Consider the following 20,072-nt stretch of genomic DNA (forward strand, 5'->3'; position numbering starts at 1 on the left):
AGCGACGTTAAATGCGAGCGCATAGTCGCGTGATGGTTGTGCCGGTTGCAACGCGTGAAGGCAATCGCAAAATGGAATTGGCACATCGGGAGGGCGGCGATGACTGTGTGGAACATACGTCTGTGCAGACTTATCAAATGAATGTCTCTCACCCCCCGATTACGTCCATTCAATTAAAACGGTTTCCGATATTCGCTGTGCCGCGCTGATGTTCGATTGTCCGCTAATTTTCCATCTCCATTCGCTTAACGCCATCGCACCGCGATGAAACTCGCTCAACGCCTGAAAGGGACTCTAAACGCTTGCACAGATCATTTACAAACAATCGAGTTTACGCCCCGTGAGCTAAAGATCGAATTCGAATTTGAATTTCGAATGCGGAGATCCACCGCGATGTCGTCGAACGCCTCGCTTTTACCGCGACATATAGAGACTCGTTTTAAATCTCCTCCATCCCTCATTCGCGATAAACACACCCTCGAACATCCAAACTCTTCTACATAGCTCTCGGTTCTCTTTGTCTCCGTTGCGAGTGAGGAGTTACCGTCTGAGTGGTTCGTGCTCGCGAGCTGCAGACTCGTGTCTGTACCTATACCCATACTAACGCAGCGATATTAAAACGTGAAATATATCGAAGGAAGCGAAGCCCGCGTTCGAATCGTGGAACCCCTGCGAAATCCTCGAGAGTATCGTCGAAATTGCGCCCGCAATTTTCATCGGCTGGGCTTTTCGTGGCTGAAAAATTATCATGATAATAATAACGATGACGACGATGATGATAATGATGACGGTGATGCTGATGATGATAATGATTTGAGTAGAAATTCTAACGACCCTCGGACACCCCCCGCAGAGGAGAAATAGAATCCTCGATGAAGTGAAATTCCGTGCTGAAAGCGCGCTGGCACCGACGGATCAGTCAATTTTCTGATTTCCAATTTGCGCAGCCGTCGACGTCACGTCGCGTCGCGTCACTGCCCCCGAAACGCCTAACGATAAGTGAAAAGTTCAACTTTTCCTCCGTTAAACGGTCCTTGGGCAGTTTTAAATGTTAAAAGGTGCCCAGCGCGCCTCTCTCCGCCCCTCTTTCGAGCACTCAAGAAATCAGGTCGCGTTAAAGTCACTCTTAAAGTTCACCGCGCCGATCCGATGGAAGTACTTCGAGAAGCCATTCAGATTCACGCGGTGCAGAACAAAGAGGACGCGAAAGGACTTGTATTCTTCTTCTTCTCCCCGTTTCTCAATCGGCTGAATTTATCTCCGAACACCTGAAGTACCGCAACACGACTCGCGAGAGTGAGAACCGGTTGCGGGCCTGTCTTATGTAACTTTTATTCCTTGACTCGCTATTTTACCTCCCACCGCCCCGTGAAAATTCATTTCCCCTCCTACGGTGTATGCAGCTCTTCCAATGAGGCCGTTGGTATGTATAAAGCGGCGATAAAGACCTGAGCAATGCCCGCCCGCCACCCACCTCGTTAGTTCCCGTTTAAAATTTTTCCACTCCATTGCCTCCACCCCCTCAAACTCTCAAATAGTTTTCCTTCGTTATATACAAATTCCGCGCACCTGGCTTCACTCTTTTTTCCGCCCTCTTTTCACTCTCGTCACCCTGTTACAACACCCTGCACCACTATATATAGCAAAATTACTATGCGGTTGTATTAATGATCGACAGTCGATTAAAAATTCTAACGAAATGTGTTGAAATAAAAAAAAAAATGAAAATTATTGAAGCAAGAATTTAATTAGTACAGTAAATTGTGTTTGAATAATTTTGAATCTTTAACTCGTGGCATAAAAGTCCGAAATCGTAATTTATTGCACTAACGGGAGTTTTCTGTGAAACTTGTCACTCAACGCCGGCGGATAGGCAACCCAAGCTACATTTTTATTACATAGCAATACAAAACGCGCAGCTTCGGTTGCCTATCTGTTGGCGTTTAACGACCAGTTTCACAGAAGACCTGGAGTACAAATGTTGAAGAGAAAATCGCGTCACTCGGTGTACCGCGATCCGTTGTAACCGGTACCGCGGAATGTACATAGACGATAAGGTACGTGTCAAAATTTTGACACGTGACGGTAAGGGCGAGAAATCCTCGAAGAGCTCGAGGCGAAGGCGTAGTTTGATGTTTCGAGGATGGGAAGGAGGAGAGGAGTAGGGTCAAATTTGGAGCACGGAGTTGATAAGTTTCCCCGAAACTGTATTGTGCCAAGTAGAAGAGACGTGTGTGCGGGTGTTCAAGAGGATGAGACCAGATTGAATTACACATTGAAAATTATAACGCGATTAACATTAAAGGCGCGCGAGGCTGCCTGCAAGTGGCGGGGTAAATCAGGGGAGACTGGTGGATGTTCGGTGATACAGGGATGAGTCCGACTCGAATCTCGTTTAATCCAGGATTATGGTTATGAGCCGATCATCTCGAGAGCGGCTGCTCCTCCTTAATTCCAAATCCCCGCGAGGACTTTATTGTGTAAGGTTCGCATACACGCCCGTGCACACAATAAGCTTCGTCCGGGAATCTCGACTCACCAGGAAAGCCGAAATATCATATATACCCGGGCTTTTCGGCTCACGGAATCAAAACGCAAAACCCCCGAGCAGCCTCCCGCTCCCATGGGAATCCCCCAAAACTCAACAGGGATAAATCGAATCGCTTTAACAACCTCGCCGCACTCATGTGTGGATTACGTCGCCGTGTTCGGACCCAGTTTGTGCATCAAGTGTGCTGATTAAAATCGCTTTGCTGTTTTTTAAAACCCCTCTCGCTACGGGAATCGACCGATTTTCATACTCAAGGACAGCGCGACTCTTGTTGGAATCTGAAACGTCGATTCTAACACTCTGGAAATCAAAATCAACACAAAAATATAAGCCCGGTGAAAACTCAGCCATTTTTATTTCTGGGTAATTTCCAAAGTGAAAATTTCGAGCCTCGGATAGGCTGTGGCACAGACCCATCATCATCTCGTAACGTCACAGAGTTTCCTGTAAAGACAAATTACTGTCGGAAAATGACCCTTTTTTCATTTCCATTCGTCAAAGTTAAGGAGGGGGGGTTTCAGCTGGGACGGTCTAAAATCATAACTGTTATTGGGATTTTTTTTTAAAGTAAATTAAAACCCTGGGAGCAATTTGAGTTTGAGGGCTTTATTATTTATAGTTTCAAAAACATTTTGGAATTTTTTCATTGAAATTGATAACAAAATGGCGGCATGGCGCATATAAGTATCAAACGAATCCGAACTCGAGGGATTTTTTGGTGGCCCATCTCCTGACATCACTGTCCAACTTGTAACAGATGGGAAAAGTTTTTTCAGTTAAAAATACTTTTTCGGGTTCGACCTCGTAGCCTAGATGTAAAAAAATGTAAAATATATACGATTATGAACTAAAAATTTCATTTTTATATAAAAATTTAGGGATTGAAATTGAAAAATTTATCCACGGGCTCGGATCGATAAACAAGGTTTAATTTTGTGTCAAAATTTCAAGTCGATTGTATAAAAATTGACCGAGGAATCTCCGCCACTGGGATTGCAAACGTGGTCGTTCGCTACTTAAATGCGTCATGCCACCATTTTATTAATAATTTGAATAAAAACAATTCTAAAATGTTCTTGAAACTATAAATAATAAATCCCTCAAGCTCAAATTGCTTCAACTCTTTACAATTTCTTGTAAAAAAAACAACTTCTAAAAATAGGTATGATTTTAGACCGTCCAAGCTGTATCTCCCCCCTTAACTCCGCCTGTTTCGGAATAATCCGGACCGATGCATCAGGACCGTAAATTAATTCGATTACATACTTTTCCCTCGCGAAGGCTCGCCATTTTCTCGTCTAAAAACAGAATGTGTGTGAGGTCTATACCGTGACTGAGCGGGAAAGTTTGAACTGGATTAAGCGAACAAGGTTCCGGAACTTAGTTTGTTAACTCCTATACACAGTAGGTAACAAACGAAGAAACCCGAAAGGTCGGGCCCTCAAGTTTTCTCTGACAAACTTACGCACCGCGTGCGCGCAAAATTACTCTGTATGTGTATTACATACACCAGAAGACAGAAAGGATATCGTACCTACCCTGTGACGGTTATGGATCCGTGACGTCAATCATTCCGCGGGGCGGAAAATATGTCGGTAGTGCCTCGATAGCGTTATTTCGAATGATCGCAAATACCTAAGCCAGCTGAGCGAGGATGGATATTCATTCCACGAGAGTGAACGCGTTGCTGCTGCAGGATTCGAGATAAGGGCGAGTGTTTCCCGATCGTAATTCCTCTTCCTGCGGCCTGATTTTGTCGCTGAGATTCTTTCCTCTATCCTTTGACTTGCTCCACGACGAAGACATTTTTCATCTTGCATCTACGCAGGTATATTTTATTCTGTGCACACACCTCCTTCAGCGAATTTACAGATATTACACGTGTATCTAGGAAGGTATTCCAGGTCGATACCTTCGATTTCCGTTGCGATATCTTACAGTAGACTAAAAACTTAAACTCTTTAAGGTGGTGGAAACCACCCTCCAAAGTAAGGTATGTCGAGGGACGATTTGGCATTTTTACCCACGAGAACATAATATTTTTAAAAAAATCTAATTGGAAAAGTTTTTTCGTAACGAGAAATGAAAAATGTAATTTTCTCAATTACAAAAAAAAAACTGCCAAGCCGCCCCTTGACTTACTTTGAAGGATGTCTTCACCACCTCAAAGTGTTTAATGGGATATAAAAAAAAAAAATACGCGTCCCTTAGTTTTAAGTCTACTACAACATGTTACAAAAGAAATCAAATCGCAGACATCGTCCTGGGATAACTTCCTTGTCAGTCCGAGACTTTTCTTACCTCACGGTTTCTTCCCGAAAGCTTTCTTCTGCCCCCGGTACTCCATTCTCGAGTACCCTGCTGTACAACCGTCTTATAATTATTCACCTGTCCACGAAATTAGGCAGTAAACGTTAATCAATAGTAATTACACTAACGATCGGTCCGCGGCACACGGTTTATGTTATATAACATGATATACGGAATCCTGGAGCACTGCAGGAAAGTGGTGATTACGGTACGCGGTTGACGTAAATATTGAGTCCTCGTCGCGAGAGACGTGCACCTGGTGCATTTTCAGAAAGGAGCTTAATTAAATCCCCCGGGAGACGCTTTTCGTTCCTTGTTTATATACCTTGACGAACTTTCAGCCGTTTATCCATTTCTTTTCTCATCACTAAAACTCCGCGGAAAATCTCGAGTTATGGTACGTTCAGCCATTTGTTTCGTGTGACGAAGAATAACAAAAAAAAAAAAAAATAGATAAAAAAAATCTGCCAACCTAGACAACCGGCCATTCGGCAGACGCCTGACGTTCGTTTTAAGATTGACCCAGGCGAATAAATGGCGCCCTGGTTTAAGGGTAATTTAATGGGCGAGAAGGCCGCCGCGGCAGCTCCGTTGTTGAAGTAATTTATCTTTCGACGACCCCCGGCGGTGCTCGCACCTTCTATGTTTTCTTCCAGCCTGTAGCTTTTACTCGTTCCCGTGGTCCAATAGACCGGCGAACGGCGCGAAGAGAGGCGATTCTTAAAATATCAAACCAATCCATTAGACCCTCCTGCAAGTGCTGTCCAGCCACTCTAAAAAACCGTCAAGTCAAAACGAGGGAAAGAACTCGCCTACTCTCAAAACACAACATTTTTTCAAAAATTCCTACAAATCCTTGCCCCATGTTCTCCAATTTCGTCGACAATTGCGGTGATTTTTTACGCGAAACTGGTTACGCGATTTTGGTAATTTTTTTTGTTTTTAGTATTATGTTCTTACCGAACCAAAAAGGGTCTCGTAAATCTTTAACAGATTTTCTCTAGCCACTGGTGAAATTTACGTCTACAAAATCGTAAAAACCAATTACGAGAACGTCGTTTTTGAAAATCTGAAAAAATTCACACCGATTCTACGATTCAAAATTAGATTTTTGAGCACCACACGGTAAAGGGGATTTCAATATTTACTCTTTTTTCTTTCTTGCAAGTTCTTATAGCTTTTCCACGTTGGAATTGTTTTTTTTCTTTTCATTTCTTTTTTTTTTTTATATCCCTCGATCTAAATGAATTGCAGAATCAAATTATTTTCATTATTACGTGATCTATTTAGATCGGGGAATGTAAGAGGAATAACAAAAAAAAAAAACTTCAATTCCGTTATGAATAAACTAAAATCTTACGAAGAAGTAAGAATAGCTAATATTGAGATCCTATTATCGATGGTGGTGCATAAAAATCACATTTCAAATCAAACAATCTGTGTGAATGTTACAGATTTTTAAAAACGGCGTTTTTGGAATTTGATTTCGATTCTTTTCAAATTTTACCGGTGGCTAAAGAGTCTGAAAAATATTCCGAGCCCTTTTTGGGTCGCTATCAACATCATACTAAAGAATGTACATAGGCTGCTCATTTGTCGCGGAATGCCCCATACCTGCCTTCATCCCTGGGGTCAGGTGCACACCGAAAGGTGAAGTGTCTGCGCAAGTTCCGCGTAAGATTTTGGATCTTCAGTAAAATCCTGGTGCGGTGCCAGGTGCTGAAATGAAAATTGTTTCCGTAACGTTACGCGCACTACGTCGTCCTCTGCTCTGTTCCCAGTTTTACTTCTCCCAGGTTTTTACATCCAGCCTCGAGTGCACGCCAATAATAATCCATCCGTCCATCGATCCCACACTTCGGGGATTTCGTTTTATGCAGGGTACATAGTAAAAGGGAGCAAAGCGTTAGTGGGATCAGAAAAAACTGCGGATTTATATTATAAGGAAACTCCAATCACCCAGCGAAAGTCTGCTATTCATGTTTTTCTGATGCGTGTATCGAAGTGCCGGAAATCATTCGGGAGGCTGATGTAATAATAAATACTAGAATGCTGATTTTCATTTACATATAAAATACAGAGGAAAAACGTTGTTAATTCTCGAGTAATATGTATGTATATATAGTGTGCGTATAATAATTTATACCGGCATGTACATGGATTTGGAGTATAGTTTCTTCATAGGCACTTTATAGGATATCGATTTATATGGTAAAATGTACGGAATATCAAAGATTCCATTTAGCGTCACCCCGAATTCGAAGCGAGGGTGTCACCACGGCATCATTGCAGCCTTGGATACCCGCTCTTGTCTTTTTTTCATTATTTTTTTTTTTCATTCTCATCAGTTTTATCCGAGAAAAAACGAGCTCCTTGTACATATACAAGTACTGTACAGGTTTCGTGTAGCGATATTGCCTGAAGAGCGTATATATTCGGCCTCGTAATTAAATTCTCAAATCGATTTTGCCGGCGGTCCTTGCCATGTGACACAAGGGATATAAGAATAAGTAGAATAAGAAGAATAAAAAGAAGGGGGAAGAAGCCATTATCGGAAAATTCAATGGATCTGAATTGATCTAATTAGTTTTTTCCCCTGCTCCCGTTATCCGAAAATCATTTCATACGTCATGAAATGAATTTATCAGTGTGCGTAGAGGACGATGTACGCATAATTCGTACCCTCTGTAACCACGTTTATCCGAAAATCCCGAATCTGCATCAGGAGCGGAGATCGTAACAGAAACGCAACCCTCGCCCTGCAGGTTAAGCAGATAAGCCTCTTCCTTGAACCGTGGTAATTTCCTTCCGCGATCCTCCGATTGTTATCTCGCCGCGTGCTAATGCGTTAACGTCTTATTGTTAATCCCCTCGGTCCATTATGTCGAGAAGATGATTGTGGCGAAGTAGGGAATTACGGATAATTCTGGGCGTGCATTAATTAATTATACGCGTCACGATCGTAAATCGCAAAGATTACAACTCGCCATGGTCGGTCCTGCACGTTTCGCCTCTGACCTGTAACTTCAACGCGAGCGACCCTCGCATAACTGTTCGGTTTTAAACACGTAACGACAACAATGTACGCAGTATACGTGCAGAGTCGAGGGGTGAGAATTGCAAAACGATTTCGGACACGCTAAACGTTCCGCATCCCCAGTTACTGACCGATATAGATACCCTGAGCAATCCATCATGGGCTGGTGGAATGAAGCGAATCGAAAGTACATAGCTGCCCAGCTGAAACCCTTCCGCCTTTCCATTGCTCTGACAAAAAGGGGAATCGTTCCTCTTTACCGTGACGTTTACGTTACTGCAGCTTATACGTAACAGCGGGAAGAAATGTTTTCGCTTAACCTCAAAGCGAGCTGTACAAAGACCCGCCGTTACCCGAAAGTATTTCATTAACAGCTTCTCTCTCTATCTCTCTCTCTTTCTCTTTCTCTCTCCCTATCTCTCTCTCTCTCTCCCTCTCTTTGCCCTTCCGTTGTCACGTTTAGGTTTACCGACGCCTCGGCGTTTTGCCGGAGGTAAACATTTTTTCAATCCTCTAACGGAAGAGAATTGTTTCTTTAAAGGAAGCATTATGTCGCGAAAACTGCAGATTACTGCAGTACCTACAAGATCTAAGTATTTAATATTCTCTCGAATACGTATATGTACCATAAATTGTGGGAATTTCGAAGGGTGCGTTAGCGGGACGATTACTGTTTTATTATGAGCAATAAACACTTTTTAAACAACCTATTATTGGGCAACAATCGCATGTTATGTCTTGTGAAGAGAATCACTGCCTCACCAAAGTCAAATTGAACTGACCGTTTTTTTTTACTGATGGATGGGTATATAAGGGGAATCTAATGAATCGTTCTTAAAGTTTGTTCAAGTGTTGCTTTTACGCTGAAGAGTGAATTATATTCCGTCGAGTTCACAGAGCAAAGGCGTCACGGTTTTTAATCAAGCTGTTTCAAACGCCTTAATTTCACCGTAGACGTGGCTTTTAGTGCGGCCATCCGGTATTAGGTTTACTCAGGCTTTGGGAATTGCGTTAAACCGTGCTCAAAGCCGTAGCCAGCTCATTCTGTATACGGAATTCGATCGGCCCTTGTAAGCCGCAGTTGTGATTGGTTAATATCCTTTCATCTCGGTTGATGGCCAATCCTGAACCGACCGCCGCGTTCATTTGTTTTGCGGTTCCCAACTGCGCTATCCAATATCTCCGGGCAGATCGATATATTTGTTGCTCGAGGGCAGCAGCGTCCTTCGAATTCGTTCGTTCTATCGCATCGGCTGATTCGCCAGCTGCGTGTATAGTCGATACACTTGAAGAAATTTGTCGGAAGAACGAACGAACGAACGAACGAACGAACGAACGAACGAACGAACGAATGGCCCCGGGTTTGATTAAACCAAGAGCAAGAGAACATTATTGAATTTCTTCGGAAAAGGGGATTTCCAGGATATTATATTGACCGAGAGGATTATCATTTGCATTTATAGTATATTATATACAATACATATCCGTCGCGTGTAACTCTGCAGTTTTAGATACTTTCCGGTATACTGATGCAACTTTTGCACGTCATAATAAAATATCGTCCGCGATACGGATTCGCTTATCAATTTCATTATTTATAGACACGAAGGTGTAATTGAGTACACCTGCAAATTATCCTCGAGACAATATTACCTTTGCACGATAATATCACGATACGAATAGACAAAACTGAAGGAAAAAAATTATCCGATTGGGATATCTTTGAGACGTTAATCGTCCATCAGGTCCAAATCAAATCCCACAGGAGTTCATATTACAACGAATAACATTTAATAATGAATAATACGCTCTTACGTTGTTTTACATTACGCGTCTCATTAGGAACTGACGCCCAACGTTGTCAACCTGTCAGACGAATATTTCTTTAAATGGCGCCAAAACAATTCTTTAGATTTCTTATTTTCAAGAGTAATGTTTGACGGTATTGAAACTCAATAAATACAGGAATACATAATATATTTCATGTTTTCGCTTTATTACATGGACAATTTTCCTAGAAATATATAATGATAATTAACGAACGAGGTAACACATACAAATTTATATCCTATAATCTGAATTGTACGTATAAGGATATTAGGAATTCCTACTTTTTTATGTTTTTATTATTAATATTTAGGACCTCAAACTTGTAAAATAAGCTCGTTTGAAAATTGCAGACGCTAATTGGTGCATATTTTCTCTGAAACCACACAATTAGTTGACTACTGTTTCGATTTCACCAACTATTATTTAGAGATTTCGGCATTATCTATTAAGATTTCCTCAGAGATCTTCAGATTTTTTTGGGCTTCCGGCGAAAACGACATATAGCAAATATTCTTTAAAAGAATAAAGAATTTTCTTGAGGGTTGGCAAAACTGCTTGCACCGGTTAACATCGTCCATAGAAGTTTAGTTATTTAGAGAGGACGTCTCATACACGTGTGTATCTAACTTGTTCTTCTCGGATCTTAGTCTAACTATCTTGGATATTCAGGTTATGAAACGAGAGAAGAAAAAAAAGCGTCACGCATCGATCGTTTAAATTGTTGCATATAGCTATTTGTGAAAATGGGTGGGTTGTTGGTTTCTATTAATTGCCATATTTTCGGCACACGTCCTGTAGGTAACCCTTATTCGAAAGGGTCGACGGATCAAACTCGTTGCGTACACGGTATAATAGATGCGACCTACGTGATTTCGGTAACCTTCGAATAACGAGTTGCATAAATTTTCACCCGAGCTTTCGACGTCCCTGTAATTTCTGTAATTAAACGTCTTTTACGTGCGCGGGGACTCAGCTGCTGGTGACAGGAGAGTCCCTAATCCCCTTGTTTCAGTATTTCATTTCTCAACTTCACCTACAGTCTGCTGCCTGTCCCATAAAGTCTTTGGAAAAACGATTACGCAGATTAATTATAATCCGATCGAATCTTGTATACATACTTATAATGTTTCGCTTCCTTTTTCATCATGAAAATAACCCTTGTATTTATCAATCATTCATCCTCAATCAGTGAAGATTGATTTTTTCGTCCATCAAGTGCAAATATATATTACACATACCTATAAACCGTGACATATATCAAAAAGTGAGATGAGCAAAGCCCAGGTAAATATGTATTCAAAATTGCAAAATATGTACACTTGGGAACAATGAATCTGAGACGGCTAATTTTTTACACTAGACAGTTATGTTGGCAATACAGAGAAATCTACAGCGCCATAGTGGGCCGACCGCGAAACAAACTCAATCTCAATAAACGTAACATAAACCATGACCGTCGAATCTAACTTTGAAATAGTTGTTGGATTGACACGTCTGCCAGCATAACTGTCTAGTGTGAAAAATTAGTTGTCTCAGATTCATTGTCTCCAATTGTACATATAATGCAGACTTGTGGAAAAAATATAGAGTAAAAAATCACAACTATTGTCGAATGATTTATGTCAAAATAAAGTGTGTTTTACTCGAAAATAGTGATTATTTTTTACTCCATATTTTTTCAATATTTTAGTTTTTTAAGTATGTATAATTATAAGGACATACATTTTGAATACATATTTATCCGGGCTCTAGAGATAAGACGATAAAAATAAATATGTATCAAGAATGAATCGAGTATTAACGAATTGAGTTGTCAAGAAATTCTGAAAATTGTAATCACTGATTTCGAATCAATCGATGGAGGAGTGGTGGACAATTGCTAAACGATGATAATGAAAAGGCATATAACTTTAAGGAAGGGCAGAAAGCATTGAGAATGAGAGGGGGTGCTACAAGTGTTGCAGTAATTAGAACGGGAGTTAAGTGCCTTCTCGGGGCACTTACTTCTCCTTCCTTAAACAATCCAGACCACCGCAAGTTCGAAACTCCAAAGCCTCCCCTCATTCCTCCAAATAAATAACGATTCCTTATTCCTTAAGACGGTTTCGTGGCAAAAGCAACTACGGCTTGTTTCTAACCGCGGGGTGTAACCTCTGGGGGATTTGACCGGTAATAACATTATAATACGAGGAATAAATAACACTCGGGAAATACGCCTGAGGAATTAAGGCAGAGCGCTGGAAATATGATTATTATATAATGCGGGCGAGGATTATTTAGCGATGAATTTTAATACCGCCATGACTCGACTAGCGGCTCGATTGACTCGCTTCAAGGGGTTCATTGATTTATCGCCCAGTTTCGGAAGGATGGCTTAAACTGAAAACGAGCAATTTATTGTTGCACTTTTCACAGTATTTGATTCACAGAGGTTGATGTGAAATGGAAAACAACTGGAACCGCCGACGCGTTCAACAGGTTATTTCATTGTCGTTGCCATTTTATTTACCTTATTTTTTATTACGTCACTTCCGATAAAATATAACTAGCTTTTCACATTTTCTTCTTTTTTTTCACCGGTAATTGATGATGACTGAAAGCGTTAATACTGTAACTCAACAAATGATACGCAATGATCAGAGACAAAGTTGACGCTATCAGAGATACGGCGGTGACGACAAAAATGATGTCCATATCCTGACGCTGGTACCACGGCTCGTCGGCGGTGCTGGAGTGCAGATGAGAGGCGCCTCTGTGACGAATCACGTGTTCGGTCCACCAAATTGCGTTTTCCAGTAAATCGTGCGGCCTGTCGTTCAACAATTCGCGCAAGTTGAGCATCTTTTGCTTGTAGCTAAAAATTGTCGGACACATGTTTATGAAATTCATGCTTCACTCACGTGTGTCACGTATCGGATTCCTTGGCTCAAAATTGTACTTCACCTGCCGTCCGTCGCAACGGATTGTATTGCTTCAATCAGATCGTCTCTTTTTACGTCAGTAATTTCCAGCTTCTTTCCGACACCAAGAGACACCATTTTGTTAACATTCATGTCCTGATCGGCCATCACCGGGAAACCGATCACAGGGACGCCGTGAGAAATCGCTTCCTCCGTGCTCTGAAGTCCTCCTTGGTACACGAAGGCTTTCAGGTTTGGGTGAGCTGAAAAGATGCGTAAGGTGACGTTCATTTGATCCGCATAATTCGTTTAAAAAGTGTTTTGCGTATTCAGGTACCTAGAATCGCCTGCTGCGGGGCCCACTTGATTATTATTACGTTGTCCGGTTTGCCGGGTAGAAATTCGTCCTCGAACTTCCAAATTACCGTGTAGGGAAGCTTGGAAAATGCGGCAATAAACTCGGACCGTGATTTCTTGTCAAGCATGGTGCTTTTCACGTTAGATCCAAGGCTCATGTATATAAATCCTTGTTTGGATTCGTCGAGGGTCTTTTGAAGATCCTTTGTAAGAGAAGAATTATGTAATGAGTCGCGAGCATTACGAGGTGAGAAATCCATAGTACCTATAATACCTTCGAGATAGGCTCGCTCTTCTTCGAGACGTGAAAGTTACCGATTTCAACCACAGTGGGTACATTTGGTCTGGGGTAGGAAATCGGCGCCTGTTGGTTGATGAAAATTAAACTGAGATTTCTCTCGATTTCGCCAAGATCCGGAATCTCGATTCCCAAATATTTTTCCGCAATGGCATGCTGCGCAGGCATAAATTCCGTGTTGAAATAGTAAATGTATTTCCACACATTTATAAAGTTCCTCAGCCTCTCGAAAAACGTCGGCGGATCAGACATTTCGTTTCTCTGCAAGTCCCAAATCGATTGATGTGTAGATAGTATCGGGTTTCCGATAGAGTATTGCAAGTTTAGGGCCGGACTAAGGGACGTCATTCCTTCAAGAAAATATACACAGTTGGCCTTTACAAGCCATCTCTCGATGCAGATAATTACATTACAGGTTCAAACTATACAGGGTGTTTCCGAGTACATGCCACAGTATGTTGGGTTGCCTACCACCGAGAGTAACAAATATCGGTACGAGTTATCGGTAGATAGCGCATTTAAAGTCCTCTCGAGCGAGCTGGAAATGCCCGTGTTGCGAAGTTGCGTAGATTTGGCCTAGCAGTTGTTACGTTATTTATAACTGAAACGTACGTGTCAATCTAACAAGTCATTATCTCCGCGGTATTCTAAGGTTAGATTCGACGGTCATGGGTTATGTTATGTTTATTGAGATTGAGTTTGTTGCGCTCGGCCCGCTATGGCGCTGTAGGTTTCGCCGTGTTGCCAACATAACTGTATAGTGTAAAAAATTAGCTGTCTCAGATTCATTGTCCCCAAGAGTACGTCGGTAGAGGTCTGTTTGACCGATATTTGTCCCCCCCGGTGGTACGCAACCCAACATATACTCTGACTTTTACTCGGAAACACCCTGTAAAACAATTAACCGTGCAAGGACTTACCAATTATCGGAACGTCAAACCGTTTGGCAAGTGATAGAAATGCTGGAAAATAAAGTGTTTCCATCAACAGCAAGTCAAACCTTTCACCGCTGCCTAACTCGTAGATCTTTTTGAACTCAGAATGATCAAAGATTTGTTCACTAACCACGTGAAACCCGTCTGCCACTGTACAAATCCATTCAGCCCAGTTCATTTTTCTCCGCAGTTCTATCAGGTCCAACTTTATATTGGGATCGTAGATGTAGCTGACGTCTATTTCGGTGTAGTTCTTTAGATTTGGGTCCCTCACCGGGTCTGGCGTCACGACAACGAGCTCATGGCCCCGTTCCCTAAGGGCCAGGGTCAATCCACGAAAAACTACCTGATGACTGACCGAGGCTGATGGAAATACGGCGAGTATTCGCGATGCATTTCCAAATTCCCATACAGTAACGAAAAGAATCAGTGATACTGATTGCCACACCAACTGTCGCGACATGTTCGACCGCTCGAAATTTCGTCACTAGTGCAAGCATGAGGGTTCCCCGCGTCGCCAACTAACGTGTAGTATCTCATCGTGTTAACTCTACATACTCAAGTCTTTTGACGCTGATATTGAGAATTCGAAATACGCGCAAGTCATGATGAAAAGACACTTTCATTTGAATGATTGAATGTCTGTGTTGAACAGGCAATGTGGAGTAGTTGTTAATTTCATAGACCGTTCTGCTTCAAGATTCTAGTTCTTAGATAACCCAGAGAAGAATAGACAGATTTGCGAAACCGCATCTTTACTCCGATCATTTTTCATTACGTCACTAAATAAGATACGCGTGCGATTTCACGTGATTCCATCAAGCGTTTTTTTCAGCTGGTACTTGTCTTACTTGCAATACAATATATCTTTCAATTTCTACCACGTTGGCTTCATTTATTTATTTTTCCATGAATCAGTAATTATAAATACCTGCAAACACAATCACAAAAACAGTGTTTTCCATGTGCAATGAATATACATGTATTGTCACTTGAGTTTTTCTTTTCTGTTTACTGACTGCTGATTACCGAATATCTTCATACTGTAAACTAACAACTGATAAAGTACAGCTGAAGCGGTCATCACAGATATTACAAACACGGTAGCAATGAGAAAGATTACATCCATATCGCCACGCTGGTACCACGGCTCGTCGGCAGTACTAGAACGGAGATGAGGGACGTCTCTGTGTCGAATCACGTGCTCGGTCCACCAAACGGCATTCTTCAGTGAATCGTACGGCCTGTCTTTCAGCAGTTCGCGCAAGTTGAGCATCCTCTGCTTGTAGCTGCAAATTATCGGACATATTTTTATGAAATTTATGCTTCACTCACGTATGTCGCGTATTGGATTCCTTGGCTCAAAATTGTACTTCACCTGCCGTCCGTCGCAACGGATTGTATTGCTTCAATCAGATCGTCCCTTTTTACGTCAGTAATTTCCAGCTTCTTTCCGACACCAAGAGACACCATTTTGTTAACATTCATGTCCTGATCGGCCATCACCGGGAAACCGATCACAGGGACGCCGTGAGAAATCGCTTCCTCCGTGCTCTGAAGTCCTCCTTGGTACACGAAGGCTTTCAGGTTTGGGTGAGCTGAAAAGATGCGTAAGGCGACGTTCATTTGATCCGCATAATTCGTTTAAAAGGTGTTTTGCGTATTCAGGTACCTAGAATCGCCTGCTGCGGGGCCCACTTGATTATTATTACGTTGTCCGGTTTGCCGGGTAGAAATTCGTCCTCGAACTTCCAAATTACCGTGTAGGGAAGCTTGGAAAATGCGGCAATAAACTCGGACCGTGATTTCTTGTCCAGCATGGTGCTTTTCACGTTCGACCCAAGGCTCATGTATATAAATCCTTGTTTGGATTCGTCGAGAGTCTTCTGAAGATCCTTTGTAAGAGAAGAATTATGTGAGTCGCGTGCATTGTGAGGTGAAAACTCCATCGCTAAATCTATAATACCTTCGACAGAGGCTTGATCTTCTTCGACACGTGGAAGTTACCGATCTCAATAACGTTGGGTACATTCGGTCTAAGATACGAAATCGGTCCCTGTTGGTTGGCGAAAATTAAACTAAGGTTCCTCTCGATTTCGCCAAGTTCGGGGATCTCGTTTCCCAAATATTTTTTTGCAATGGCATGCTGCGCAGGCATGAACTCCGTGTTGTAATTGTAAATGAACTTCCATACGTCGTAGAAGTTCTTCAGCCTCTCAAAAAGCGTCGGCGAATCAGACACCTCCTTCATTGCAAGGTCCCAGTTCGATTGATGAGAAGTTAGTATCGGATTCCCAACCGAGTATTGAAGGTTCAGAGCAAGACCCAAAGACGTCATACCTTAACATTAGACGATATCCATGATCAGATTTGACTAAAAAATAACGCTACAGTTTAATTTATACACATAAGAAAACAAGACGCTCACCAATGATCGGAACGTCGAATCGTTTGCCGAGAGCCAAAAATGCCGGCCAATAAAGAGTCTCCGTCAGCATCAAATCGAACTCTTCACCGCTGTCCGGTGCGTAAATCTTCTTGAATTCTGGATGGTCGAAGGTTTTTTCACCGAACAAATGTAGTATAGGTGTAACATTCCAGAACCAGTCAATCCAACGCGCGTTTCGTCGCAGTTCTATATAATCCGTTTCGTAGTTCTCCTCGTAAAGAAAACTGACGTCTATCTCGGTGTAGTTCTTCAGATTCGGGTCCCTCACCGGGTTTGGCGTCACGACAACGAGATCATGGCCCCGTTCCCTAAGAGCCAGGGTCAATCCGCGAAAAACTACCTGATGACTTACCGAGGCTGATGGAAATACGCAAAGTATTCGCGAGGCATTTCCGCGGTGCAGAATCGACATGAAAAAAATCAGTGCGGCTAGTGCGATGATTTTTCCCGTCATTTTCACAAATTGTAGATCACTCTGGGGCAATAACTGACCACGTCGGAACGTGTACAAGAGGCCTGAATTTATGCTGTACTACATTTACTTGAAAGTTGATTTAAACGAACGTGACGCGGCATATTCATCCCTTCTTCTGCGTGGTCGGTGTGATGAACTGCCGTCGAGGTCGTTATGTTCATTTTCACAGATAATATACGAGATTGCAGTAATATCCTATTTTTTAGCTCAAGCTCGAACGTACTTTTTCTATAAATGGATACTGACATTGAAAGATACACGAGTCTCGTGCGTGAATGTTACAGAGGAACGTGATCGTATATATTCCAGTATGTTATTATCAAGCCAAAGTATGTTGATTCCAAGTGTATTGGTAAGAATTAGAGCTATGTAGGTATACAGTGACTTTGATTATGGATGGATGTACTAAAAATTGTCGAAGGATGTCATTATGATTCGGGTTTTTTTTTCTGAAGACTTTCAGGTTTGGGTGAAAGTTACCGATTGCAATGATTCTTCAACATTTGGCCCTGCGTACGAAATCGTCGCTTGTTGGTTGACGAATATCAGACTTATGTTTTTCTAGGTCATGTAGTTCGAAAACTTCGCTATCTAAATATTTTCGTACGATGGCATGATTTATTTGCAGGTACTCCGTATTATAACGATAAATAAAATTCCACACGGCAATGATATTCTTCAGCCTCTGGTTCCAACTTGATTCGTGAGAGATCGTCAAGGGATTGCCAACGGAGAAGTGAGCGTTATTAATCCGTTCTTGAGAGGCGATATCTTGACGAAAAATATAGACGAAAAAATCATGTAACATTATTTATCAAACTGTGCCACTTACCGATTACCGTAGCATCGAAATGCTTCCCGTATGCAAAAATGGCTGGCCAGTAAAAAATCTTTACCAAAATCTAGTCGAAATTCTCGCCGCTGCGCCGTGCATAGATCTTCTTGAATTCCGGATGATCCAAGACTTCTTTAGTACTGTTTAGAAATCTCGAAACGATCCAATCAGTCCTTCCCGAAGTTCTTCTCGTGTATATAAGATTCACTGAAGTGAAGTGTCGTTATAGTTGAAGCTGACGTCTTCCTTGGTGCAGTTTTTCAGATTTGGGTTCCTCAATGGATATGGCGTAACGATGACTATCTCGTATCCTCGATTAGACTGACAGACTAGCAGACTAACTTTACTATCAATCGTACAACTACACTACGATTTTATTTGTATCTCATGCATTTCTCAATCATTCGATTAAATCTATTACTCTTATATCTCTCAGGTTGATGATGCATTCACGTAATTTGCACAAATCTTATCGTGCCGATGTTTTTGCATGATTTTCCGATAACTGTTACAGCGTATCTGATCATTCAATGATTTGGACAATCATATAAGGAAGCAGGTTTCTTCATCCGTTACAAAACTTTTCTAAGTGATCAAGATCTATGAAGGAAACTCCCTAAGTGGATCGGATTTATGCTCAAGTACCGGAGAATCGTACCGGCCAAAAATGAATCACAGGTATGCAGTATATGCAAATGCTATATAGCCGCGTGTCTTGCTTGTGTGTGCCAGATATACCTAGATTGCAGGGGTCTGAATATCAGCTGGTGGCTTAATTAAATTTTGAGGATTAATGAAAGGGGTTTAGAGCCGGGTGAGTGAGCATTGGTCAGACAATGGAGCTGACGTAGCCAGTGATAAATATCCCCCCCCTTCAAAATGATATTTGGTTTGAAATCAACAAGGCTGCCGGTGCGGGCAGAACTGATGAGCTGCGTCCACGAGACAAATAGGTCTATCTGCAAAGCGTTGCCCGTCGAATATCCCGACTACGTAACGAAACATTCCTCGCGCTGGTTTCGTCACTCGAGAACATCGCAAACGGCGAAAAATCGGCGGGATGAGAAACGCCGGCCGAACCGAACAGATATAAACGCCTCAAGATTTATGAATTGAGCCTCTTTTTATCCCCCAAGGACATTCATCATAGAACGTCACTTTTTGCCCACCTAAATGTGCTGTTCCCTCCCTCCCTCCCTCTCGCTCCCTTTTCACCTGTAACGACCTTTCGCCCGGCCGAGAACCTCAGATTTAGATCTTCGAATGGCCCCTAAATACCGTGGGACTCGAATCCGCCGCGAAACCTATCCAAAAAGGCTCGTTTTCACCTTATCCGAAGATACTCAGCCCTGCTCTCTTCTCCCCGATTCGTTACTCTTCATTGTCTCTGCCTGCAGTACGCCGTGTGAGGATTTTTAATTAGGAAGGCTCATTCGGTCTAGTGCCGTCGCCTGCGGATATGCCACCCCCTTCTCACACGTGTATGGCGGGCTGCCGCCACCGACTCAAGTGGAAACGGCTATCTGGGTCAGACCGCAGTGTCGACTCGGTTTTAACCCACGCGAGTAGAAACGTCCCGGACCGGCTCAGACAACCTGCGGACTCTTAGCGATAAGTAGAAACCGTCGGTGTACGGTTCGCCCTGCAGTAGTCCTACCACTACTCTGTGCAGTCGCGCAAGCCTCGTCAAGTGGATTCAGACGGTACTCGTAAGACTTCCCGGTTCTCCACACTTTATTTCTATTTATTTATTTATTTTTTAAAACAATTTTTTTTCTCCATCACTTTTATCTGAAAGTGACAAAAATTACACATAATTATATGAAAATATCAGCGTTTTACTTACTGAAGCTATAATATATTAATAGTTACATTCGATGCCTGATCAAGGAAAAATTCGGAATATTGGAGCACAAAATCTATGTTACTTGTGTGATTCTATAATTGACAATAGGTTAACAAAATAATATTCTCCACAAGTCGTCTATGCGTTAGATTTTAACAAACAATAATGTATTTGTTACCAAATCATAAAAGTTTATCATTTTTTGTTAATTATCACTGTTATCGTATATTTCAGGTTTTTTTTTACGAA

General features: G+C 42.0%; 3 protein-coding genes across 4 annotated transcripts in view; 1 reads left to right on the plus strand and 2 right to left on the minus strand.

Moving 5' to 3' along the window:
- The window catches only part of LOC107218098, a 39,946-nt gene that overhangs the window by 3,635 nt on the left and 16,239 nt on the right, over nt 1-20,072 (plus strand). The window lies entirely within an intron of this gene.
- Nucleotides 11,499-14,809, minus strand: LOC107218100 (UDP-glycosyltransferase UGT5). Of its 2 annotated transcripts, none has more exons than XM_046730714.1 (5): nt 14,204-14,809; nt 13,260-13,633; nt 12,966-13,188; nt 12,672-12,891; nt 11,499-12,537 (listed from the first exon to the last, which is right to left on the minus strand). In XM_046730714.1, the coding sequence occupies exons 1-5, from the start codon at nt 14,679-14,681 to the stop codon at nt 12,282-12,284; spliced, it is 1,551 nt and encodes a 516-aa protein (XP_046586670.1). In that variant the 5' UTR covers nt 14,682-14,809; the 3' UTR covers nt 11,499-12,281. The 2 variants fall into 2 exon arrangements, with proteins under 2 accessions (XP_046586670.1, XP_015511338.2); XM_015655852.2 differs by having other exon boundaries at nt 11,501-12,582; nt 14,204-14,805.
- LOC107218099 (UDP-glycosyltransferase UGT5-like) lies at nt 15,099-17,265 on the minus strand. The gene is made up of 5 exons (XM_015655851.2): nt 16,647-17,265; nt 16,185-16,558; nt 15,891-16,113; nt 15,597-15,816; nt 15,099-15,507 (listed from the first exon to the last, which is right to left on the minus strand). Exons 1-5 carry the CDS (start codon nt 17,119-17,121, stop codon nt 15,207-15,209), a joined length of 1,593 nt encoding a protein of 530 aa, XP_015511337.2. The 5' UTR covers nt 17,122-17,265; the 3' UTR covers nt 15,099-15,206.

Source organism: Neodiprion lecontei, chromosome 2 (genome assembly GCF_021901455.1).
Source record: "Neodiprion lecontei isolate iyNeoLeco1 chromosome 2, iyNeoLeco1.1, whole genome shotgun sequence".
NCBI lineage: Eukaryota > Metazoa > Arthropoda > Insecta > Hymenoptera > Diprionidae > Neodiprion > Neodiprion lecontei.